The sequence below is a fragment of the Oryctolagus cuniculus genome, chromosome 3, assembly GCF_051225735.1.
Source record: "Oryctolagus cuniculus isolate XC-2025 breed Fujian yellow rabbit chromosome 3, ASM5122573v1, whole genome shotgun sequence".
Lineage (NCBI taxonomy): Eukaryota > Metazoa > Chordata > Mammalia > Lagomorpha > Leporidae > Oryctolagus > Oryctolagus cuniculus.
Window position 1 is genome coordinate 37,225,887 of NC_142869.1, and position 26,304 is coordinate 37,252,190.

The following is a 26,304-nucleotide window of genomic DNA, read 5'->3' on the forward strand; positions in this document are numbered from 1 at the left end:
AGGGCGAGTTCCATCTGGTTCTCCCATGTGGGTGGCAGGACCCCAAGTACTCAGGCCCTCATATGCTGCCTTCCTAGGTGCTCTAAAAGGAAGCAGAGGAACCAGGACTCAAACCAGCAGAACTCTGATATGGGATGCAAGTATCCCAGGTGATGGCCTACCCTTCTGCACTACAACATCTGCCCTTATTTATTTCTATTTCATTTGAAAGGCAGAGAGAGACAGCCAAGACACTGATGTGGAAAGATATTCCATCCACTGATTGATTCCCCAAAATGTGCCCAATAGCCAGGGCTGGTCCAAATAGAAGTCAGGAACTTGGAACTCCTTCTGGGTCTCCTACACATGGCTGCCCAGGACCCAAGTACTTAAGTCATCATACATTGCCTCCCAGGGTGGGCATTTGCAGGAAGCTGGTCTGGAAGCAGAGTACCCTGTACTCAAATTAGGCACTACAGTATGCGGTGTGGGCATCCCAAGCAATGACTTAATCTCTCTGCCAAACACACACCCCCTTCAAAAAAAAAAAAAACCAATTTGATTAGTTTATTTTAATCTATTAATGACAAGCAGAAATATCTGTGAAATCAAAACAGGGAAAATTAGTTTCTGTTTCTATATGTTTATGTTTATAAACAAAAATTACAGACAATAAAGTTAATTAAATATGTAGAATTGACATTGTTAGGTAAATGGAAAATTTTCTAAAATTTGACCTATGTTTCTTAAGAAAGTGGTTTATAATGATAATGTATTAAATGAGGTGGCCATCTAGTGATGGCAAAGAGCACTACAGACTACAGCATAAACATTCTGCACAAACTGACCAAGCCATAAAACCCAGAGCAGCGCTGTCCAAGTGAAACCTAATTCCAGTCACTAGTAAGATGATCAAAGCAGCAGCTACAGTTTTAATATATTTGATTTAACCAAACATATCAAAGATATCATTTTGACATGTAATTAACAAAAAAATCTTCAGCTTAATAGTTTATTTTCTTTATACTAAGCCTTCAAACTATGTTATGCATTTATAGCACATCTCAGTTGGGACATTTCATGGGCTCACAACCATACGTGGCCGTGTCTGGTGTGGCTGACCCTGGTTTGTCTTTTACTAACTTCATTTCTCAGCCCCTCCGCCCACTCTGGAAAGTCTCTCCCTTTCTCTCTTTGTAATTTTCCCCTCCAGAACATGTTGGAATACTGTTTAAAAGGTACTTCAAGGCACCCACCCGCTCTTAGCTGTTTTAATCATTATTCATTTGACGGCTGAATGTATTTTTCTTTCAGTTGTACTTCTTTAGTTATGAAAGAGTGTAAGCCACATTTTTGTGTATCTATTGAATTTTTGAAGTTCTATAAATTACCTATTTTGGTTTGGTTCTTATTTTTCAATTGGTGAATTTAGTTTGTATTCACTACTGAGTCAAAAAAAGTTCCCAATTTTAAAAATATTAACCTTTTTTTCTTCATGTATTGTGTTACCCAGTTAGTTTTCAATCCATTTGTTATATAAAAGTTTAAATTTTTGTGATGTTTAGTAAGTCTTTTCCTACATGATTTCTATGCCTGGTATTATGTTAAAGCGATTTCTGACTCAAGATTTATTAAATGTTCACCTGTATTTTCACATAATATCATAGTAAGATTTTAACATTTAAATTTTTAACCATCCTTACATTGACTAAATATCAAAAATTCTTTTTCAGATGGATAGAAAATCGTCTTAATACGAGATGTTGAATAATACATCCCTCTCCAACTGATTTGAAATTCCCTATTAATTGTAATGGGCTGCAATCCGTGGGGACACCTCCAGAGATAACAGGTACAATCTCTGGGATCTATGAATGTTACCTATGTTAGGCTTTTATTAAAGTAACAAAGTACTTGAGGCTGGGTAATTAAAAAGGAAAAAAAGGTTTATTTAGCTTGTAATTTTAGAGGCTGCAGGTCCAAAAAGCATGGTGCTGATTCTGGTGAGGGCACACTTGGCTGTGTAAGTGGCAGATGGCATTATAGCAGCAGTAGTGTGAGAGGCTGTGCTCATATGGTGATACAGGAGGCCAGAGACAGGCCCACTATTTCATCACAAACCCTTTCTTGGGAACAAACTCAGCATCCCATGAGAAACACCTTAATCCCAAATAACCAGCTAGGCCCCACCTTTTATTTTTATTTTTTTTAAGATTTATTTATTATTTATTTGAAAATCAGAGTTACACAGAGAGAGGAGAGGCAGAGAGAGAGAGAGAGAGAGATGGTTTACGCCCCAATTGGCCACAATGGACAGAGCTGCACCAATCCGAAGCCAGGAGCCAGGAACTTCTTCTGGGTCTCCCATGTAGGTGCAGGGGCCCAAGCACTTGGGCCATCCTCCACTGATTTCCCAGGCCATAGCAGAGAGCTGGATTGGAAGTGGAGCATCCTGGTCTTGAACCGGCACCCATATGGGATGCCAGCACTTCAGGCCAGGGTGTTAACCCGCTGCGCCACAGCACCAGCCCCTAGGCCCCACCTTTTAAACATATACTTTTAATTGCCAAATACTGTGATATTTTGATATATGTATACATTATATAGTGTTCAAATCAGCATAAACATATCTATCTTCAAAAATAATTTCTTTATGGTAAAAATGCTTGAAATCCTATTTTCTATTTTTTAAATGCACAGCAAATTATCATCATCTATAATCACCTTCTGTACAATAGAACACTAGAACATACTTCTCCTATCTAGCTATAACCTTTCTCCATCACTTCCTCCCTCCCTACACCCTCAGCTCTGGTAACCACTATTCTACTCTCAACTTCTATGAGATCAACTTTTTAAAAAAATGCCACATAAGAATAAGATCATTTAATATTCATTTTTTGTGTCTGATTTATGTCATTGACATAATGAGTTCCATTTCAATCCATTTTCTCACAGATTACAATATTCTCTTTTATGGTTGAATGGTATTCCATTGTATATATAAGTATATATCACAATATATGTTGATCATTTGTTGGAGGCATATAGATTGTTTCCATTTCTTGGTTATTATAAATAATGATGCAGTAAACATAGGCATGTGGATGTTTCTTAACATAATGATTTAATTTCCTTTGGATATATATCCAGTAGTAGGATTGCTATATCAATATGTAGCTCTATCTTTTTATTATTTTGAGGAATCTCCATACTGTTTTCTGCAATGGCTGTACTAATTTACATTCCATCAGCAGAGAATAAGCATTTTCTTTCCTCCACATCCTTATCAACCCTTGTGTTTTTGTCTTTTTTTTTAAAAAAAAAGATTTATTTGAAAGGCAGAGCCGCAGAAAAGCCGATTGTTCCCTTTGCTGTGCAGAATCTTTTTAAGTTTGATATAACCTTCTTTGTCTGTGTTTGCTTTTTTTTTTCTTTGACTGTTTGAAAGTCCCCTATGTTTTCTTCTGGTGGTTTCATAATTTCAGGTCTTATATATAAGTCTTTAATCCTCTTTTAGTTTTGTATAGGAGAGAGTTAGGGGTTTCTCTTCAGTTTGCATTTGGATATCCAGTTTTCCCAGTACCATTTATTGAAGGGTCTGTGTTCTCAATGCCTTTGCTGAAGATCAGTTTGCTATAGATGCATAGATTACTCCTAGGCTCTCTATTCTGTTTCACTGGTCTATACAGCCAGTTGTATGACAGTATCATGCTGGTTTCTATTCCTGTAACCTTTGTGTATTGGTATTTTGAAGTCATGTAGTGTAATGCCTCCTGCTTTGTCTCTTTGCTCAGTATTGCTTTGAGTATCTGGGTCTTTTATGGTTTCATACAAATTTTAGTAAATTTATGACTTTTTTCTAGTTCTATGAAGAATGTCATTGGTATTTTAAAGGAGATTGAGGCTGGCGCTGTGGTGTAGTGGGTAAGGCTGCTGCCTGTAGTGCCAGCATCCCATTTGGGTGCTGGTTCAAGACCTGGCTGCTCCACTTCCAATCCAGCTCTCTGAAGTCCAGGCTTTGGATCTGCGCAGGTCTGTCCATTGTGGCTGATAGGGGAGTGAAGACCTCTCCCTCTCTGTCTCTCCTCCTCTCTGTGTAACTCTGACTTTCATATAAATAAATATCTCTTTAAAAAAAAAAAAGAGATTGCATTGGATATGTAGATCACTTTGGATAGTTTGGATATTTTAACAATATTGACTGTTGCCATCCATGAATATGGGATGAGGTTCTGGTTTTTGGTGTTCTCTTCAGTTTCTTTTTTTCTTTTTTTCTTTTTTTTTAACAGGCAGAGTGGAGAGTGAGAGAGAGAGAGAGAGAGAGAAAGGTCTTCCTTTTTGCCGTTGGTTCACCCTCCAGTGGCCGCTGCAGCTGGCGCCACACCGATCTGAAGCCAGGAGCCAGGTGCTTCTCCTGGTCTCCCATGGGGTGCAGGGCCCAAGGACCTGGGCCATCCTTCACTGCCCTCCCAGGCCACAGCAGAGAGCTGGCCTGGAAGAGGGGCAACTGGAACAGAATCTGGCACCCCGACCAGGACTAGAACCCGGTGTGCCAGTGCCGCAAGGTGGAGGATTAGCCTATTGAGCCACGGCGCCAGCCTTCTCTTCAGTTTCTTTCATCAGTATTTTATAGTTTCCATCATAGAGATATTTTACCTTCTTGGTTAAATTTATTCATGGTTGTATGTGTGTGTGTGTGTGTGTACCTATTGGAAATAAGATTGTTAATTTCCTTCCTATATAATTCACTATCCACAAATGCCCACAACAGTGTGGCAGAGCCAGGACAAAACCAGGAGCTGGGAACTCTATATAACCTACATGGTAGCGAGGACCAAACTACCTGAACTACACTTGCTGCCTCCAGGGTATATATAGCAGGAATCTGGAATCAGGACTGGAACCCAGATATTCTGATATGGGATGTGGGGTGGTGTGTTGCATGGATTCGTTCTGAGAGGAGGAGCGTGGTGGGGGCAAGAGGCGCGGAGTCACCACACAGACCCCGGGAGTCGAGTAAAAGCAGGCCAGAGGCGAGCAGCCCGCAGACTCATTTATTTCAGTTGGTACAACAGCTTATATAACCAAGGCAGCCAATCTGGTCAAGGGGCGGTCTATGCCCTAACCAATCACAGCCTGTTGGCAGGCAATATCTGAAGCCATCCAATCACAGCCTGTTGCCAGGCAAGCTCCGTTGCCAGGTGGGTTTCAAAGCCATCTAATCACAGCCTGTTTCCAAGCAGGCTCCGTTGCCAGGTGGGTTTCAAAGCCATTCCTGAGTAACTGACCCTCACTTGCCAGCGGCCATCTTGGCATGGCCTTCTCATTCCAACACAGAGTGGCTTAAACACTGGGCCAAATGCCTGGCCTTAAAAAAATTGGTATTAGTTTTTTAAATGTTTCATAGAATTCAATAGTGATGGGGGCCGACACTGTGGCATAGCAGGTAAAGCCACCACCTGCAGTGCCAACATCCCATATGGGCACCAGTTTGAGTCCCGGTTACTTCCTATCCAGCTCTCTACTATGGCCTGGAAAAGCAGTGGAAGATGGCCCAAGTCCTTGGGCCCTTACACCCGAGTGGGAGACCAGAAGAAGCTCTTGGCTCCTGGCTTTGGATAGGCGCAGCTCAGGCAGCTGTGGCCAGTTGGGGAGTGAACCAGTGGATGGAAGACCTCTCTCTCTCTCTCTGCCTGTCCTACTCTCTCTCTCTGTAACCCTGACTTTCAAATAAATAAATCTTTAAAAAAATTCAATAGTGATGTAATCTGGTTATAGAATTTTCTTTGACAGAGTTTTTCCCAAAGACCTTTTATTTATTTGAAAGACAGTTAAAGAGAGAGGAAGAGAGAGAGAGAGAGAGAGAGAGCATACATGAGAGCAAGAGATCTTCCATCCACTGGTTCACTCTCCAAAAGGCTACAATGGCCAGGGCTGGGACAGGCCAAAGCCAGGAGCCAGGAATTCCATCTGGGTCTCCCACATAGGTGTTGGGGTCCAAAGACTTGGGCCACTTCCTCTGCTTTCCTAGGCCCATTAACAGGGAACTGGATCAGAAGTGGAGCAGCTGGACTCAAACCGGTACTCATATGAGATGCCACTGTACCACAATACTGGCCAAGATAGAGTTTTGTTTGTTTGTTTGTTTGTTTGTTTTTTGTTTTTTTTCTTTCTTTTTTTTTTTTTTTTTTTTTTGTTCCTGATTCAATATCATTCCTCTGTGGTCTGTTTAGGTTTTCTATTTATTCATGATTCAATCTTGGGAAGTTGAATTTATCCATTTTTCTAGATTATCACATTTGTTGGCATATAATTGTTCATAACAGTCTCTAAATTGTTCTTTATATTTCCATGGCATCAGTTGTAGTGTCTTTTTTTTTTCTTCCTCCACTTTTGTCTTGTCTCTTTTTCACTTGGTTGGTTTATCAAGGGGTTATTGATTTTGTTTCCAAAAAACCAATTCTTCATTTTGTTGATATTTTGTATTGTTTTTTAGTGTATATTTCATTTATTTCTTGTCTGATTTTTGTCATTTATTTCCTACTATTTATTTATTGGGTTTAGAAGTTTTTGTTTTTTGTGAGTTGCAATGTTAAGTTATTGGCTCCCTCTGATTGATTTATGCAAATAGTGTTTGCAATAAACTTCCCTTTTAATTGCTTTTGCTGTATCCCATAGATGTTCATCTGTTGTAAGACATTTTAAGATTTCTCAATTTATTCATTAATCTATTTCATAAGCATGTTGTTTAATTTTCACGTGTTTGTATAGTTTGAAAATTTTTTGTTATTGGTTTCTAGTTTTGTTTGCATTGTGGTTCAAAAAGGTATTGATGTGATTTCAAGTTCTGAAAAAAGTTTGAGATATTTTTTGTCCTTCCATAGCATCATTACTGTAGAATATTCCATATTCTTTTGAGAAAAATGTGTATTCTGCACATGTTGGATGGAATGTTCTGTACTTATCTGTTAAGTCCCTTTGGTTTAGGGTGCAGTTTAACTCTGCTATTTCTTTGTTGATTTTCTGTCAGAATGGTCTGTACATTTATGAAAGTAGAGAGGCCAGTGCTGTGGCTTAGTAGGTTAAGCCTCCACCTGCAGCACCAGCTTCCCTAATGGGTGCTGGTTCGTGCCCCAGCTGCTCTACTTACTATCCAGCTCTCTGCCAACAGCTTGGGAAAGCAGCAGAGAGAATAGTTCATGCTTGGGCCCCTGCACTGGCGTGGGAGACTTGGAAGAAGCTCCTAGCTCCTGGCTTCGGATCTGCCCAGCTCTGGCCATTGCGGCCATTTGGGGAGTGAACCAAAGGATGAAAGACCTCTATGTTTCTTTCTCCCTTTATCTCCATAACTCTGCTTCTCAAATAAATAAATAAATAATAACAATAATAAATAAATAATTTTTTTAAAAAAAGGAAGTAGAATGTTAAAATCCCCTAATGTAATTGTATTGGGATCCCTCTCTCCCTTTATGTCTTTCATATATGATTTATGACTCAGTTGCTCTAATACTGGGTCCATATATATTTAAATTTTATTTATTTTCATTTTATTTGAAAGGTTGAGAGACAGATATTCCATCTACTGGTCCATTCCCCAAATGCTCACAGCAGGCAGGGCTGGGCCAGGCAGAAGCCAGAAGCAGGGAACTCAATCTGGGTCTCCCTCTAGAGGCAGGAACCCAAGCTGGAGCCATCACCTGCTGCCTCCCATGGTGTGCATTAGCAGGAAGCTGGAGTCAGGTGCCAGAGCTGGGAATAGAACCCAGGTACTCTGATATGGGATATGGGCTTCCCAAGTGGCAATAACAGCTGTGCCAAATGCCTACCTGGTCCAAATATATTTATTTATTTATTTATTTTTCCTTTTTATTCAAAGATTTATTTATTTATTTGAAGGAAGAATTACAGAGAGGCAGAGAGTGTGAGGTTTTCCATCCACTGGTTTACTCCCCATCTCGCCACAAGCACCGCAGCTAGGCTGATCTGAAGCCAGGAGCCAGGAGCTTCTTCTGGGTCTCCTGCATGGGTGCAGGGGCCCAAGAACTTGAGCCATCTTCTACTGCTTTCCCAGGCCATAGCAGAGAGCTGGATCGGAAGTGGAACCACTGGGACTCAAAGCGGTGCCCATATGGGATGCCAACACTGCAGGCAGCAGCTTTACTTGCTGTGCCACAGTGCCGGCCCCCCAAATATATTTAAAATTGATGTTTCTTCTTAGTTTATCATTATATAATTACCTTCAGTGTCTTTTTGTTGCTTTTGATTTAAAGTCTACTTTTTCTGATATAAACATAGCTACTCTTGCTTTCTTTTGGATTCCATATGCATGGAATATCTTTTTCTGTCCTTTCATTTTCAGCCTGTGTATGTGCCCTTAAAGGTAAAGTGAGTTTCTTTTAGGCAGCTTGTTATTGGACTTTGTTTTCCATAAAATACTTTTAGTCACTCTCAGTCTTTTAATTGGAAGATTCAATCCATTTATATTTATGGTAATTATTGTTGGATAAAACCTCAGTTTTGCCATTTTCTTATTTGTAGTTCCTTTCTTTCTTTCTCCATCTCTTATAGTATTCCTATATAGTTAAGTGATTTTCTCTAGAATTATATTTTGCAACCTTATTTAGTAGTTTTGGTTTGTCTATAACAGATTTTTACATTGTGTTTACCATGAAGTTTACAAAAAATCTTTTGATTATAATAGCTATTTAAAAATGACAGCAACTTAACATTGATCATAAAGATAGTATATTAGTTTATTTTTTGTTCCTATAATGAAATACATGAGGCGAGGTACTTTAAAAAGGAAAGAGATTTGTTTTGGCTGATGGTTCTGGAAGTGCAAGGTTAGGGACCTCTTCTGGTGATGGTTTTCTTGCTGACAAAGTCCTGAGGCAACACAGAACATCACATGGCAAGAGAAAGAAAAAGCATTTGTCTGTGTGTGTCTGAGGTTTCTCTCCTCCTCATGAAGCCACCTGAATGTAATCATGGAGATCCCACTCTAATGACCTTATCCAATGTAATCATTTGCAAAGACTCTATCTGTGAGCACCATAGTCATTTTGGGTTTTCACCCTCTAATGTTAACATTGCTGATTAAATTTGAATACAGCAGCCAGTGATGTGGTGTAGCGGATAAAGCCACCACCTGCAGTGCCACCAGCATCCCATATGGGCGCCGGTTCAAGACCCAGATGCTCCACTTCCAATCCAGATCTCTGCTATTGTCTGGGAAATCAGTAGAAATTGGCCCACGTGCTTGGGTTCCTGCACACTCGTGGGGGACCTGGAAGAAGCTCCTGGCTCCCGGCTTCAGATTGGCCCAGCTCTGCCCATTGTGACCATTTGGGGAGTGAACCAGCACATGGAAGATTCTCTCTCTCGCTCTCTCACTCTGCCTTTCAAATAAATAAATCTTTTTAAAAAGGTACAGAAAATTTTTGAATATATACAGCCTTGGTGGACACTCAACCTATAACCAAACATAGAAAATATAAAAAAGTAAGCAAATAAGAAAAAATGGTAACAAAAACTAGATACTTACACTCCATTCCTCCTTACATTTTAAACTTTTGATTTCATACTTTACATATTTTTATTGCCTATCTTTTTACAAATTAATGTAGTTACTATAAATGTCTTGGTCTTCATAGTGAAAACACAGGTGGTTTATATACCTTTATATAGTTTATATACCTATATAGTTTACATACCTATATAGTTTACAATACTAGAGCAGTTTAAATTAATCTGTATAGCTACTCTTTTTTGTTTTTCATCTTTATTTTGTCTTTTATATGTTTTCTTACATGTAGGTTAATTTAATAAAATAATGATAACCTTTAGAGAGTAGTTTAAAATTTCTGGGGGTAGTGTCTATACTTAACAAAATAAAAAGTTGATAATCCATGTCAAACCAACCTTTTTTATTGTTTTTTTATTGGTGTTTTATTGGTTATTTAACAAATAATAAGAACAAAAAATGTTTCCAACTGTACAGAAAAGGGCTATAACTAGTGAGTCTTAAAATGTCAATTTCACTCATATCTATTACATTTTTTGTGCTCTATTAGTTACTACATGTAAGGGAAAACATGTTATTTGTCTTTTTGGGACTGGCTTATTTCAGTAAGTATAATGGTTTCCAGTCACATCATTTTGTTGCAAAAGACAAGATTTCATTCTTTTTTATGGCTGAGTAGTACTCCACAACATACATATATATACCACATTTTCTTCATCCAGTCATTAACTGATGGTCATCTTGGTTGATTCCATATCTTAGCTATTGTGAATTGTGCTGCAATAAACATGGGGGTATAGATAACTCTCTCATATGCTGATTTCATTTCATTTAGGTAAATTTCCAGGAGTTGGATTGCTGGACTATATGGTAGATCTATTTTTTGATTTCTAAGGTATCTCCATACTGTCTTCCACAATGGCTCTATAAGTTTTCATTCCCACCAACAGGGGATAAGATACCTTTTACCCCAAGTCCTCACTAGCATTTATTGCTTTTTGATTTCTGTATGAGAGCCTTTCTAACTGGGATGAGGTGAAGCCTCATTGTGGTTTTGATTTGCATTTCCTGAATGGCTAGTGATTCTTAGCATTTTTTTCCTATGTCTGTTGGCCATTCTTTTGAAAAATTCCTATTTAAGTCCTTTGCTCATTTCTTAACTTGGTTGTTTGTTTTGTTGTTGTTGAGTTTCTTGAGATCTTTGTAGATTCTAGATACCAAGCCTTTATCAATTTCATAGTTTGCAAACATTTTTCTCCCATTCTGTCAATTTCCTCTTAATTTTATTGAGTGTTCCTTTTGCAGTTCAGAAGCTTCTCAGCTTAATGTAATCACACTTGTCAATTTTGGCTTTGATCACCTGTGCTTCCAGAGTCTTTTTCAAGAAGTCTTTTTCTATGGCAGTGTCTTGCAGAGTTTCCCACAACGTTCTCCTCTAGTAATGTAGTGGTATCAGGTTGTAGATTTAGATCCTTGATCCATTTTGAGTTGATTTTTGTATAAATTGGGGGTCTTGTTTGCATACTTCTTTGTGTGGAGATCCTGTTTTCCCAGCACCATTTGTTGAAGAGACTGTCCTTTCACCAGGGATTGATTTTAGCCCCTTTGTCAAAGATTAGTTGGTTGTAGATGTGTGGACTAATTTCTGTGGTTTCTGTTCTGTTCCATTGGTCTACATTTCTATTTTTGGGCCAGTATCAGGCTGTTTTGATTAAAACTGCTCGGTAGTATGTCTTGAATTCTGGTATTGTGATGGCTCCATTTGTTTTTGTTGTTTAAGATTGCTTTAGCTATTCAGGGTGTCTTGTGTTTCCATATGAGTTTTAGCATCATTTTTATCTAGGTTTGAGAAGAGTGTCATTGGTATTTTGATTTGGATTACATTGAATCTGTAAATTTCAGTAGTATGGACATTTTGGTGACATTAATTTTGTGTCATCTTTCATTTCTTTAACGTTTTGTAAATTTCATTATAGAGAACTTTCATCTACTTAATTATTCCACACATATTTAATTTTTTGTAGCTATTATCAATGGGACTGATCTTATAAGTTCTTTCTCAGCCATGGCATTGTCTGCATATACAAAGGATATTGATTTTTGTGTGTTGATTTTATATCCTGCAGCATTGCTGAACTCTCTTATGAGTTCTAATACTCTGTTAGTGGAGTCTTTTGGTTCCCCTATGTATAGAATCATGTAATTTACAACCAGGGATAATTTAACTTGCTCCTTTCCAATTTGTAAAACTTTGATTTTTTTAGTGCCTAATTTCTCTGGCTAAAACTTCCAGAACTATATTGACTAGCAATTGTGAAAATGGGCATCCTTGGCCAGCGCCGCGGCTCACTAGGCTAATCCTCTGCCTTGTGGCACCAGCACACCGGGTTCTAGTCCCGGTCGGGGCGCCGGATTCTGTCCCGGTTGCCCCTCTTCCAGGCCAGCTCTCTGCTGTGGCCCGGGAGTGCAGTGGAGGATGGCCCAAGTCCTTACACCCTGCACCCCATGGGAGACCAGGATAAGTACCTGGCTCCTGCCTTCGGATCAGCGCGGTGCACCGGCCACAGCACACCAGCCGTGGCGGCCATTGGCGGGTGAACCAACAGCAAAAGGGAGACCTTTCTCTCTGTCTCTCTCTCTCACTGTCCACTCTGCCTGTCAAAAAAAAAAAAATTTAAAAATTAAAAAAAAAAAAAAAAAGAAAATGGGCATCCTTGTCTGGTTCCAGATCTCAGTGGAAATACTTCCAACATTTCCCCATTCACTATGATGCTGGCTGTTGATTTGTCATATATTTTCTTGATTTTGTTGAGAAATGTTCCTTCTAGACCCAATTTGCTTAAGGTTTTTATCACTAAAAGATGTTGTACTTATCAAATGCTTTCTCTACATCTATTGAGATAACCATATGGTTTTTGTTCTTCAGTTTGTTAATGTAATGTATCACATTTATTGATTTGTGAATGTTGAACCATCTCTACATACCAGGGATGAATCCCACTTGGTCCGAGTGAATGATCTTTCTGATGTGTTATTGGATTTGATTATCAAGTATTTTGTTGAGAATTTTTACATCTATGTTCGTGTTATTGGTCTATAGTTTTCTTTCTTTATTGTATCATTTTCTGGTCTTGGAATTAAGGTGATGTTTGTCTCATAGAAGGATTTTGGGAGGATTCCCTTACTTTCATTTGTTTTGAATAGCTTGAGAAGGATTGGGGTTAGTTCTTCTATAAATGTCTGGTAGAATTCAGAAATGAAGCCATCTGGTCCTGGGCTTTTTTTGTTCAGAGGGTCTTTATTACCGATTCAGTTTCTGTCTTGTTTATTGGTCTGTTTAGGTTTTCTGTGTCTTCAAGGCTCAATTTAGGTTGGTTGTATACGTCCAGGAATCTATCCATTTCTTCTAGGTTTCTCGATTTGTTGGCATACAGCTCTTTGTAGTAATTTCTGATGATTCTTTTTGTTTCTGTGGTGTCTGTTGTTAAATTTCTTTTTTCTTCTCTAACCTTATTGATTTGTGTCTTTTCTCTCTTTTTTATTTTGGTTAGTTGGGCAAATGATGAGTCAATTTTTTTTAATTTTTTCAAAAACCAGCTCTTCATTTCACTGATCTTTTGTAATTTTTTTTGTTTCAATTTTGTTTATTCTCTAACTTTAATTATTTCTTTCCCTCCACTAATTTTGGGTTTGGTTTGTTCTTGTTTTTCTGAGTCCTTGAGATGCATTGTTAGGTTGTTTATATGATGCCTTTCCAATTTCTTGATATAGGCACAATTGTTATAAACTATCCTGTTAACACTGCTTTTCTGTATCCCGTAAGTTTTGATATGTTGTATTGTTGTCTTCATTCATTTCCAGGAATTTTTGTATTTCCCTTTCGATTTCTTATATGATCCACTGTTCATTCAGTCTCCATGTGTTTGCATATTTTCTAGAGATTCTTAAGTTGTTAATGTCCAGCTTCATTCCATTGTGATCAGAAAAGATATATGGTATGATTTCAGATTTTTTTAATTTGCTGCAATTTGATTTATGGCCTAGTGTATGGTCTATCCTAGAGAAAATTCCATGTACTTTGAATGTGTATCCTTCAACTGTGGGATGAAATATTCTGTAGATATCAGTTAGGTCTGTTTGGTCTATAGTGTAAATTAGCTCTGTTGCTGCTTTGTTGATTTTCTGTCTAGGTGATCTGTCCATTGATGAAAGTGGAGTGTTGAAGTCCCTCATGATTATTGTATTGGAGTCTATGTCTCCCTTTAGATCTATTAAAATTTGTTTTAAATAGCCAGACACCCTGCCATTGGGTGCATACACACTAATTATAGTCACATATTCCTGTTGAATTGATCTCCTAATTGTTACATAATGCCCTTCTTTGTCTCTTGTAACAGTTTTTGTGTTAATGTCTATTTTGTCTGATATTAGTTTTGCTACCCCTTCTTGTTTTTGTTTCCCATTAGCATGGAACATCTTTTTCCTCCTTTCACTTTCAGTCTATATGTATCTTTGTTGGTGAGATGTGGTTCTTGTAGGCAGCAAATACATGAGTCTTTTTTAATCCATTCAGCCAGTCTATATCTTTTTTTAAAAAAAAAGATTTATTTATTTAATTGAAAGTTACACAGAGAGAAGAGGAGAGAGAGAGATCGATCTTCCATCTGCTGGTTCACTCTCCAAATGGCCATAATGGCTGGTGCTGGGTCAGGCTGAAGCAAGGAGTAAGGAGCTTCTTCCAGGTCTCCCATGTGGGTGCAGGGGCACTAGTACATGAGCCATATTCTGCTGCCTTCCCAGGCTCTTTAGCAGGGATCTGGATTGGTAGTGGAGGAGCTGGAACTGAAACCGATGCCCATATATGATACCAGCATCACAGGCGGCAGCTTTACCCACTACACCACAGTGCCAGCCCAAGTCTATATTTTTTACTTGGAGAATTTAGGCATTTACATTGGTTACTATTGATCTATTGATAAGTAACAACTTGTCTCAGCCATTTTCCCATAAATATTCCTATTGTTTGAATTTCCTTTGTACTTTTACTAGGGTCTGGTGCTTTGGCATAGTAAGTTAAGCCTTTGCCTGCAATGTTAGCATCCCATATGGGCACCAGTTCAAGTCCCAGCTACTGTGCCTCTGATCCAGTTCTCTGCTAACGTTCCTGGGAAGTCAGTGGAAAATGGCCCACATTTGGGCCCCTGCACCCATGCAGGAGACCCAGATGAAGCTCCTGATTCCTGGCTTTGGCCTGGTCCAGGCTGACCATTGCAGCCATTTGGGCAGTGAACCAGTCAATGGAAGATCTCTCTCTCTCTTTCTCTCTCTCTCCCCTTCTCTATATCTTGCCTTTTCAAATAAATAAATTTTTTTTAAAAATTATGTTTTCTGGTCATGTCTATTAGGAATTCTATGTTCTTCCTGGACTTGGATGTCCCTTTTATTCTCCAAAGTAGGGATGTTTTCTGTTATTATTTCACTGAATAGGTCTTATAATCCATTCTCTCTTTCCATACTTTCAGGAACTCTTAAGACCTATATGTTGGGTCTTTTGATAATATCACATAAATCTTGAACATTGTTTTTAATTTTTCTGATTTTCTTATTTTTTTTTCGGCCTGAATATCTCTAAAGAGGGTGAACCAACGGCAAAGGAAGACCTTTCTCTCTGTCTCTCTCTCTCACTGTCCACTCTGCCTGTAAAAAAAAAAAAAAAAAAAAAAAAAAAAAAAGACTTGTACTCTAGCTCAGATATTGTTTCCCCTGCCTCACCAAGACTGTTTTAAGGCTTTCCACTGTATTTTTTATTTGACATACTGAATTCTTCATTTCTAGTATCTCTGTCTGATTTTCTTCCAAATCTCTATCTCACAGGAAAATTTCTCATCCATGTCATGTATAGATGTCTTCAAAACATGAATTTGCTTGTCATTGCTTCTGAGTAATCTTGTGATCATTCCTTTGAATTCCTTTTCAGGGATTTCATCAATCTCCTGCTCTTCACATTCTAATATTAAAGTGTTGTTGTGTTCCTTAGGGGGAGTCCTCATTGTTCTTGTTTTTTATATGTCTGCATTTAGTTTTAGGCTTTTGTGGAAGCACTTGTTTGTTTTCTGCACTGATGGGTTTTATTTTTGAACTATCCTCTGTGGCTTAGTGGAGGGTCTGCTCTTTCAGTGATTAAACATAGGCATGGGCTGAGTGGGGCCTGGGAGCTCTGGTAAGTGCTCTAAGGCGGGGTGAGAATCCAGGGTGACACCCAAGTTGTGTGTGGTAGATCTCCTTATTGTCAGTGGGGGGTAGTTTATGATTATTCCTGTTTGTGTCATCATAACCTCACCTGTCTTCCAAGGTGATCCATTCCTGGGGTTAGCCCACAGTGCATATCACCCTCACGCACGCTGGTGCCTGAACCACACAAAGGATCTGGACAGTCCTCAGTGTGAGCACGGAACCCTCTGCAGTGACTCTCCCCAGGTAGTCAGGGAGCTCTGAGACTGCTGCCAGACACAGTGATTGCCCAGAGGCCCGCGCTGTATACCTCACACCCTGTCAGGCAGTCATAGCATGCAAGGCTCCCACAGTCATAGGGTGCCCGGAATCCTCTGTAGTCCCACAAGCCTCCCCCATCCAGAGAGCAGAGGCACTCCCCGAGCCGGCTGCCTGTGGCGGTTTGAGCCCCAGAGCCTGTGACAGGTTGAGAGGTTGGGAGTACCTCACAGTCCTAAGTGGGTGTCTAGCCCCCTATCAACCTTCCCAGCCAGACTCAAAGTCAGTGTAAAACGTGGATTTTTCCCTCTGGTAAATTCCTCTCGTCACGTGTGTGAGAGCCACCACTGTCTGTACTGGTGTCAAGATGGTACCTTCTTTCCACTGGTCGCTGGGTGCCATTGCGGGGGGTGGGGAGAAAGAAATGTGCTTGTCCTTTGCTGGATTGGTGGGTACTCTGCCTGCCACCCCCCTCCCCCACAACTAGAGCTCCAAGCTGGACTCAAAGTCGGTGTGGTCCTCCAGGTTCTCCCTCATGTACGTCACCTTGCTCTCCAAAGCTGGCATCTCCTCCAGCCCCCGGCTGTGGGAGTCATGTGTGGTGTCCCTGCTCGCTGCTGTGTGGCATCCCTCTTCTTGCTGGAGAATTTCCACTGTAAACCTCTCCAACTCTCCCCTAAGAATCCGCTTCCTCTGCTTTGCTTCCGCTCTCTTCCCCGGGTCAAAATCAGCATGTCTTTTCCCTATTCAGCTTTCTTGGAAAACCCCCTACATAGCTACTCTTAGCAGTAAATTTTATATCCTTCAATGTTTTCTTGTTAGCATTTCTTCTAGCATTTCATTCTTTACCATTTTTTGCAGGGCCAATCTGGTGGGGATACATTTCCTGAACTTTTGTTTGCTTGGGAATGTCTTTATCTCCCCTGCATTTCTGAAAGGATAGCTTTCCTGAATACAGTGTTCTTGGTTAGCAGGATTTTTCTTTTTCTTTCAGTACTGGAATATCTCCGCTTACTCCCCCTGCCGGCCTGTAAGATTTTAGCTTCGAAGTCTGTTGTCAGGTGAATTGGAACATCCCGATGTTATTTCTGTTTTATGGCTTCTTTGAGAATTCTGTTTGTCTTTGACCTTTGAGAGCTTGATTATCATCTATCTTGGCATAGATTTTGTTGAGTTTAAATTGATTCATGACCTTTGACCTTTCTTAACCTATATTTGTATCCTTTTCTAGGTTTATGATGTTTTCTATTTGAATATCTCTTTAGCATTCTCAAATCCTCTTGAATCTCACTAACCCAAATATTTACTCTTGTAACACTGTCCCAAAGTTTTCTTTTTTTTATTTTTTATTATTTAAAATTTTTTTGACAGGCAGTTAGACAATGAGAGAGAGACAGAGAGAAAGGTCTTCCTTTTTCTATTGGTTCACCCCCAAAGTGGCCACTACGGCTGGCGGGTTGTGGCCAGTGTGCTGCACAGATCCAAAGCCAGGAGCCAAGTGCTTCCTCCTGGTCTCCCATGGGGTGCAGGGCCCAAGCACTTGGGCCATCCTCCACTGCCTTCCCAGGCCACAGCAGAGAGCTGGCCTGGAAGAGGGGCAACCGGGACAGAATCCGGCACCCCAACTGGGAGTAGAACCCGGTGTGCCGGCGCCGCAGGCGGAGGATTAGCCTAGTGAGTCACGGTGCCGGCCCCAAAGTTTTCTTAATATTTTTTCATTCTGAGGCAGGCATTTGGCACAACATTTAAGCTGTCACTTGGAGCACTTGCATACCATATTGGACTGCCTGGGTTCAGATCCTGGCGCAGCTCTCCATTTTTGCTTCCTGCTGATGTACATCCTGGGAGGCAGCAGGTGATGGTGAGTACCTAGGAGACCTGGATTGAGTTCCTGGCTCATGGTTTTGGCCTAGCCCAGACCTGGCTGTTGCATGCAGATATTTGATCAGCCAATAGGAAGTCTTCCTCTCTCTCCTTCTGTCTCTCCCTCTCTTCCTCACTTCCTCTGTCTTTAAATCTTTCAGATTACTAATATAAGTATTTTTTCATTTCTCTTTATTCTTTTCACTCCTCTGATGATGTATTTTGAAAAAGCTGGACTTCAAGCTCACTAATTGTTTGTTTTGCTGTTTATGTCTTCTATCACATTTTTCATTTTTCTAGTACTTTTCAACTTGAGGTCTTATGGTTGATCTTTTTAAAAATATTTACTTATTTATTTGAAAGGCAGAGTTACAGGGAGAGAGAAGGAGAGACAGAAAGATCTTCTATCTACTGATTCACTTCCCAAATGGCTAAAGTGAACTTAAATGGCCATTATAAGTTGGTTTATGCTGTCCTCCCAGAAATTTTAAGCAGACTCCTTGTTTTCTCTGAGCCTGTTGTTACTGCTGCTATTTCAGGCTAGATGGCACCCAAAGCCCAGGTTTTCCACAAGTCTTCAGTTGCTATGTTGTCATTCTTCCTGCACTAGAATGTGCCTGAAGCCCAAGTTGATCACAAACCCATAGTTGTTGTATTGTCCAGGATGGACTAGGGAAGTGCCTAAAAAGGGTAGTCTGTCCTCGCCGACCTCCACCTGGCGCCCATGTGAACCTAGTACCCTCATCCACGGCCACTTGCCTGTGGTGAGGTGCTGCAGTATTCTGCCTGGCAGTAAGCCTTCTTAAAGGGACCAGCCCAGGCTCCTCAGCAATGGCTTGGTGCCTTCCTTCTTCTTCTTCCCCTCAGTGGACTCTTTCCATGTTGGGTTGGCGGGGGTTGGCGGGGGTGGGGTGGGGGTGGGGGATGGTGTGTGGTAGGGATGGGTGGCCGTGCTGGATCACAGTTCTTAAAGACCAGCGCAAGGCCCAACATGCTATATAGCCCATGTGCTGCTGTGTTGTGCTTGTGGCCTAAGACTGCTGCAGCTAGCTGAAGGAGATACTGGCCAGATGCAAGTCCATCCTGCTGGGTTCCAGCAATGAGGTCTTAGCCTGGCTTTAATGTGAGTCCAGAGGCTCCACTGTTGGGCTGCAGCCTGGGACAAGCCACTGGGATCTGCTTAATGTTGGGTTTCACCAGTCTGGCACTGAATTCCATGGCGACGTCCTATGCTTACTTCTCTGTTCTACGCAGATGGAATCCTTTTCTGTATCGTGCTGCCTGACGTTGAGGGAAGGGCCATGGAAGCAGTCTTTCTTCCACCAGGCTCCCATAGATCCTAAGGTTTGGCTCATGGGCCTTGCCTGGTACCAGTCTTCAAATCTAAAGCCTACATTTAATTCCTTCTTCTTCCCTTAAGCAGGGGCAGCTCTCTCCATGATGTTTGAAGTTGAGGGAGGGGTGAAGCAGGAACTCTTTCTCTCTTGCCTTCTTCAATACATCTTTCTTATTATGCTAAAACTCTGGAGATCTCTAGGGAAGGGAAGGGGAGGGGAGGCGAGGTAGGTGAGGCGAGGCTCAAATGGGCCTTTCTGTGGGGAGAGGAACTGTGGAACTCTGCTGCTGTCTTGCCCTGCCTCCTAGCCTCCACCTCTTAAAGGGCCCCAACTTCTCAATGTCGCCATGCTGGGGACCAAGCATCCTTAACATGAACTTCTGCAAGACAAAGCACATCCAAGTGCAAACCATAGAATTCTCTCACAGGGTAAAGTTTTTGCAAATACGACTTTCAGTTAAGAATCTTTTTTTTTTTTTTTTTTTTTTCTGACAGGCAGAGTGGACAGTGAGAGAGAGAGATAGAGAGAGAAAGATCTTCCTTTTGCCGTTGGTTCACCCTCCAATGGCAGCCAAGGCCGGCGCATCACGCTGATCCGAAGGCAGGAGCCAGGTGCTTCTCCTGGTCTCCCATGGGTGCAGGGCCCAAGCACTTGGGCCATCCTCCACTGCCTTCCCTGGCCACAGCAGAGAGTTGGCCTGGAAGAGGGGCAACCAGGACAGAATCCGGCGCCCTGACCGGGACTAGAACCCAGTGTGCCGGCACCGCGAGGCGGAGGATTAGCCTAGTGAGCCGCGGCGCCGGCCTCAGTTAAGAATCTTGAGATGAGATTTTCCTAGATTATCTGGGAGGACCCTAAATGCCATAGTAAGTGACCTTTTTAAAGAGAAACAGGGAGATTAAACACACAGAAGAGAGGGCATTATGCAGACAGGCAGGGATTAGAGTTACATTGGTACAAATGGAACAGTGATGGCAGCTACTAGGGCCTGAACAAGCAAGGAAATAACATCCCCGAAGAGCCTCCCAGTGCAGCCCCGGCACTGTGATTTCAGATTCTGGCCTGCAGAGCTGTGAGAGAATGAGGGTGTTATTTGCATTCACCAGACTTGTGGTCATTTGTTTCAGTAGCCACAGGAAATTAACACTGATCATATACTAATTTCATTTTTTTTGTTGTTTTTATCTCTTTGTGGAGTGTTTATTTTTTTCATTTGTTCCATTGATCTGTCTGTTCTGTTGCCAGTACCGAGTATCCTGTTTTGATTAGCAGGGTTCACATTCAGGTTTATTTTATTCAAGTAATTTATTATTGTATTGAAGTTGTGCATGTACATGACATTTCAAAATCAAGTGGTATTACAGGACTATGTGTAAAGTAGTCCTCCCACCTCCAGGCTCCAGTGGCTTCTCTGACCCTCCATTTCCTTTGTTATTTCTGTCATACTTCTGAATCAGGTATTTATAAACTACTATTTGACATATTAATTTTAGGCTCTGTGTACTTATTTTTCATGTGGACTTAGATATTCTTTTTTTTTTAAAGATTTTATTTATTTATTTGAGATGTAGAGTTACAGACAGAGAAAGGGAGAGACAGAAAGGTCTTCTATCCACTGATTCACTCCCTAAATGGCCACAACAGCCAGAGCTGGGCTGATCTGAAGCCAGGAGCCAGGAGCTTGTTCCAGGTCTCCCAAGCAAGTGCAGGGACCCAAGGACTTTGGCCATCTTCCATTACTTTCCCAGGCCATAGCAAAGAGCTGGATTGGAAGAGGAGCAGCCGGGACACGAACTGGCACCCAATGGGATGCTGGCACCACAGGCAGAAGCTTAGCCTGCTATGCCATAGCGCTGGCCCCTGGACTTAGTTACTGTTAGCCATACCTGTCTCTCACTTCTTCTCCCTCATCATAGCCATAGTATAATTTTCATTAAATCAAGTAAGTGTTCTCATGATGCATTGAACCAGCTGAATAGGGTTCTGTAACCATGCCTTCTCTTTTGAATATTCTTTGCATTTATCTCTATTGTGTTAGCAATGGCTTTTTTAAAGCATTACCTAACTTTCTGAGTACTTGCATTGACTTTTTCCCCAGTTACTCTAACATTTTTGCCACATGTCTGTGAATAATATGCTGAAACATATCAGTTATGTTTTTTCCCTGGAAACTTGCTTTCCAGAGCCCTTCATCTTCCCCCTGGGATGGAAACGGCTTGCTCTGTGGTTATTATCTGGAGCCTCCCTTCATTGCAGCAAAAACCATATGGGAAAGAAACAATACAAGTTTTCCTTCAAATTTTATGTGTCAGAACAATATCATACTTATATCATATGGAAGCTTCCCACATTCCCAAGACTGAATTCTCTTTTTGAGCAGGCATTGGGCACAGCAGTTAAGCTACCATTTTGGATATCTGCCTCCCATACCAGAGTGTTTGGGTTTGAGTTCCAATTCTGCTCTCCCTTCCAGCCTGCTGCTAATATACACCCTGGGATGCAGCAGGTGATGTTCAAGTAGTTGGGTCCTGCCGCCCACGTGAGAGGCCTTTGTGGAGTTCCTGTCTCCTGCATCAGCCTGGCCCAGTTCTGCTTATTGCGAGCATTTGGGGAGAGAACCAGTGGATGGAGAATCTGTCTGGTGCTGTTTCTCTGACTTTCAAATAAATAAATAATCTTTGTGTTTTCCAAATCATTTCCAGCCAAGTTATCCAGGGTAGCATATGAGCAAATCAGCAGTTAAACAATCACCAGTTGCGTTTGCTTAGAATATAGGAGACCCAAGGAGAATGTCCCGAGAATATATGGAAAAGTGGATAGCACTATGCAGTTTACATTTCTTCTATTTTATACATTTTATTTAAACCTACTTTGATATTAATATGACCATTCTGATTCTGTTTTGTTATTTATATGATAGATCTTAATTTATACCTTTATTTTTTCTATGTTATTTTGTTTTAGTTATATCTCAAATACCATATAGTTGGATTTAGTTTGTTTTTGTTTTTGTTTTTTTTTATTTGAATTTTTTGTATTTTAAAGCTTTCAGGGCCAGTGCTGTGGTATAGTAGGTTAAGCATCCACCTGTGGCACCAGCATCCCATATGGGCAACAGTTCGAGTCCTGGCTGCCCTGCTTCCAGTCCAGCTCCCTGCTAATGGCCTGGGAAAGCAGTCGAAGATGGCCCAAGAGCTTGGGCCCCTGCACCCACGTGGGAGACTCGGAAGAAACTTCTGGCTCCTGGCTTCGGATGGGCTCAGTTCCGGCCATTGCAGCCATTTGGGGAATGAGCCAGCAGATGGAAGACCTCTCTCTCTCTCTCTCTCTCTCTCTCTCTCTCTCTCTGTCTTTACCTCTCTCTGTAACACTGCCTCTCAAATAAATAAAAGAAAGCTTTCGTTTATTGCACTAAATAATATAATTGTTCTTATTCTGTCATCTTGACTAATATTGGTTGTTATTTTCGCTTTTTTTTTTTTTTAAGATATACTCTATTTATTTGAAAAGCAGAGTTAGAAAAAGAGAGAGAGAGAGAGAGAATGAATGAATGAGTGAATCTTCCATTTCTGGTTCACTTCCCAAATGGCTGCAACAGCCAGGGCTGGGCCAGGCCAAAGCCAGGAACCGGGAGCCTCATCCAGATCTCTCACAAGGGTGGCAGGGACCCAGGCACTTGGGCCATCTTCTGCTGCTCTTCCAAGGTGACTAACAGGGAGCTGAATTGGAAGTGGAGCAGCTGGGACACGAACCAGAGCCCATATGTGCTGCCAGCCTTGCAGACAGCAGTTTTACCGACTGAGCTTCCGCCACGATGCCAGTTCCTCTTTGAATGATTTTTGAAGAAGGTTTTGTATCTGAATCTTTGCATACTTACAATGTGTTCATCTGACTTAGCAATTATAACTGTGGAAAGTCTTCCCAAGGATATGATTTTTATATGTAGAGGCATGTGTATAAGTTTCTTCATTTGGCAGTATTATCACAAAAAAAAAATTAGAAAAAGAGTCTGAAAATAATCAAAATAGAATTATTTCCAGCTATAACTGCAAAATTGTAATTATTAACTTTGTCACCTAGCTGAAATTACATGTTATAAATCTTTCTGTTTCTTATACATATTGTAATTATAACTTTTGGTTATATAAAGTAAGCATTAGCATGTTTTGCTGTAACTATTAGTATTTTATTTAATTGTTTTCAGTTTGTGAGTCAAATACTGACTAGCTACTTATTATTGAAAAGGCTTTTAAGAAGTATAATTGTAGTGTTTTTGTTTTAGTCACTCCATGGATTCCTTTGGGCAGCACAGGGCAGAAGAGCAGCAGACAGTCGTCAGCAGGATGCAAAAGAAATACTGGAAAACCAAGCAGGTCTTCATCAAAGCGACAGGCAGAAAGGAGGATGAGCATGTGGTGGCGTCCGATGCGGACCTGGATGCTAAACTTGAGGTGAATGTCAAGATTCTGCGTGTTGCGTGTAACTAGTTATTATTTGGGGAGCAACAACAAGGTTTCACACTGAAGGACAAAGGCAAATTTGATAATGGAATGTTTACTTGCATCCAACGATGAATTAAAACTTCTGGATAAAAGGTCACAGTTCTCACAAATTGCAGAACTATCATCTAAATTATGTAAATTATGAATTAGGTAATTTCTCTGGCACATATACTGTAATTTTAATTCCTAACTGGGAGCATATACTCATTTAAATCGTGTCATGCTATTTTGTAATACTGCAGTCTGAACTCCTATACTTCACTGAAATAAACTAGTTGAAATCAAATAGTGACTGAGGATAAATTAAGATTTATTGTTTCTATTATTAAGTAATAAGGTTTTTGGAATGCTTCAGTAATGCCATTTTGGCTCTGGTTTTCATTTTAAACAACAGAAATAACTGCCATAAGACAATTTGAAACCTAGAAATGTTGTATGCTTTTGAATAATTAAGATTATTAGAGCAATGTCTCATGTAAATTAATGAAAAGTCTGGATTTTTAAATGCAGTTATTCATTCCATATACATATATACTAATTTAATATAGCTCTTAAATGGGCAGGGTTTCTTTTATTCTTGAAATATAATCATTATGTTGAGACTCTAAAAGTATGTGTATTAAGTAGGCCTTGATTTACTAAGTATTTTCATTCTGCAAAAAGTAAACTTATGGCATTATCATAAGAAATATGAAAATAGACAATAAGTTAAGAAGCTTTAACTATCTATGTCAAAAAGTATTTCTCTTTTGATTCAATAACATGGAAAAATAAAAGGATTTTATTATGGTAAGTAGTGTACCTTTTCACACTAATAGAACGTGTCATTGTTTCCATATATATTCCCACATAAGTTGATGTTTTTGTAATCTTCAAATTGTTACATAACACTGTGACATATTTACAATCAGTGTAAATTTATTAGATAATTGTAATCAACCAAGTATTTTCTCCCACATTTGTACTATTTTTTTAAAACAGTAAGAAATATTTTCATTATAAAAATGAAAAGCAATATGTTATAAGCCTTGCAAAGATCCACTGGGGGAAAAATCAGCCATAATCACTTCATTCTAATAGAACTATCATTTTTGTATGCTTTTCAGGTCTTCCATATGCATTTAAAATAGATTTTTAAATTTGAAATTCAGAAAACAATTCAAACACATCTAAGCTTATATGGAAAACTGATGGTTGCTTCTTCACTAAGATTTTAGCGTGTGAGTGTCAATACTCTATAGGTTTGATCAGCATCAAAATAACAGTAAAATTGTTGCAGAGATAGAATATTCAGATTTCTTGATGATATTGGGAATTTATTTGATAATTAAAGGATTAGGGCTTAATATTACACTGCCATATCAAGATCTTCTTGAACTAAGTTTTAAATTCTCCGCATTGTAGGACTTTTTGAGGAGGCTGTACTCTAGAAACTGTGCTTGCTTGTTTATCTGAGAAAACCAGAATCTATATGTGTGTGTAAAGAGTTATGTGTATAAAGTATTCTCATCTCAAGTTTTCATGTGCTTAGCTTTGAAATGAGAGTCTACTGGATATTTTTTTTTTCCTGCTAGAAGTTAGCAATAGTTGTAATGAAAGGATTAAAGTTCCTGGAAATTACCCAACAAAAATAATCCAGAAGTAATTTGTATTTGTTGTTGTGACACATTATTTTTATAGCAAATTCACTGAACTTTTTCCTTAGACCAATATTTGAAAAAAGACAGATTCAGAGTTAATACTTTCTAAGGTTATATCTACTTTCTTAATGTGTGGTTGGCAATATTTGGTGCAGTTTATATTGGATTTGACTTTTTGCCATTTAGATATTTTGGAGCTGAGGGGAAGACAAACTCCAGTTTTAATTTTTTATTGCTTTTGTGGATTTATCACCATTTTTGTAAACCTCTCGAGGGAAATCTAAATGTGTTTTCTGCATCAGAAATAAAACCACAGATGAACTACAACACAGCCAAGGGAAATAGACATAATATTTATAAAGTAGACAGTACATACTTATAAGAAACTGTTCTTCTTTTGAAGTACTTGTAACAGTTCTATTTGTTTATGGTTCTTTAAATTGTCCTAATAACATTTATATTTCAAGGTTTTTCACTCCATTCAAGAGACATGCACTGAACTTCTGAAGATAGTCGAGAAATATCAGCTAAGACTCAATGGTATGACATCATAGATATCTGATCATTCCCATTTAAAATAAATAGTACTGTAAATTTTTGAAAATGAAAATTAGTAGTTTATTGAATATTTTGTGAGTAGTTTTTATAGTAAAATATGAATATTTGTAGCAAAATCTCCAGTATCCTCCTCTTCCTTCTTCAGTTCAGTAAATCCTGGCCTGGACTCATTTTGCTGCCCAGAGTCTTAAGTGGATTTGCTTTTATCACCTAGAAACACATTGCTTCTCCCTCTCCCTTTCCCCCTCCCTCCCTGTCTCAGCCCCTATTTGCACTTGCCCTTGCAGCTGACTCCCATTGCTTAGCTCTGCTTCACCCTGGCTGTATGCGGGGTCTCCCTTCCCTTCCTTCAACCTAGTCAAGTTCTCGTTCCTACTGCTGCACCAGTTTTCTCATCAATGTCATTCACA

The 26,304-nt window shown here is 39.9% G+C and overlaps 1 protein-coding gene across 14 annotated transcripts in view; it reads left to right on the forward strand.

Annotated features, from left to right (window-relative positions):
- Positions 1 to 26,304, forward strand: part of ICA1L (islet cell autoantigen 1 like) — a 93,704-nt gene that overhangs the window by 13,984 nt on the left and 53,416 nt on the right. For 11 of the 14 annotated variants that reach the window (XM_089330041.1, XM_089330038.1, XM_089330044.1 and 8 more), the window contains 3 exons: positions 1,713 to 1,831; positions 23,477 to 23,645; positions 25,804 to 25,876. In XM_089330041.1, the coding sequence (XP_089186167.1) occupies positions 23,484 to 23,645; positions 25,804 to 25,876 (235 nt within the window). In that variant the 5' untranslated portion in view covers positions 1,713 to 1,831; positions 23,477 to 23,483. The remainder of the gene's footprint in view (positions 1 to 1,712; positions 1,832 to 23,476; positions 23,646 to 25,803; positions 25,877 to 26,304) is intronic. The other 3 variants (XM_089330040.1, XM_070070369.2, XM_070070365.2) reach the window with 1 other exon arrangement.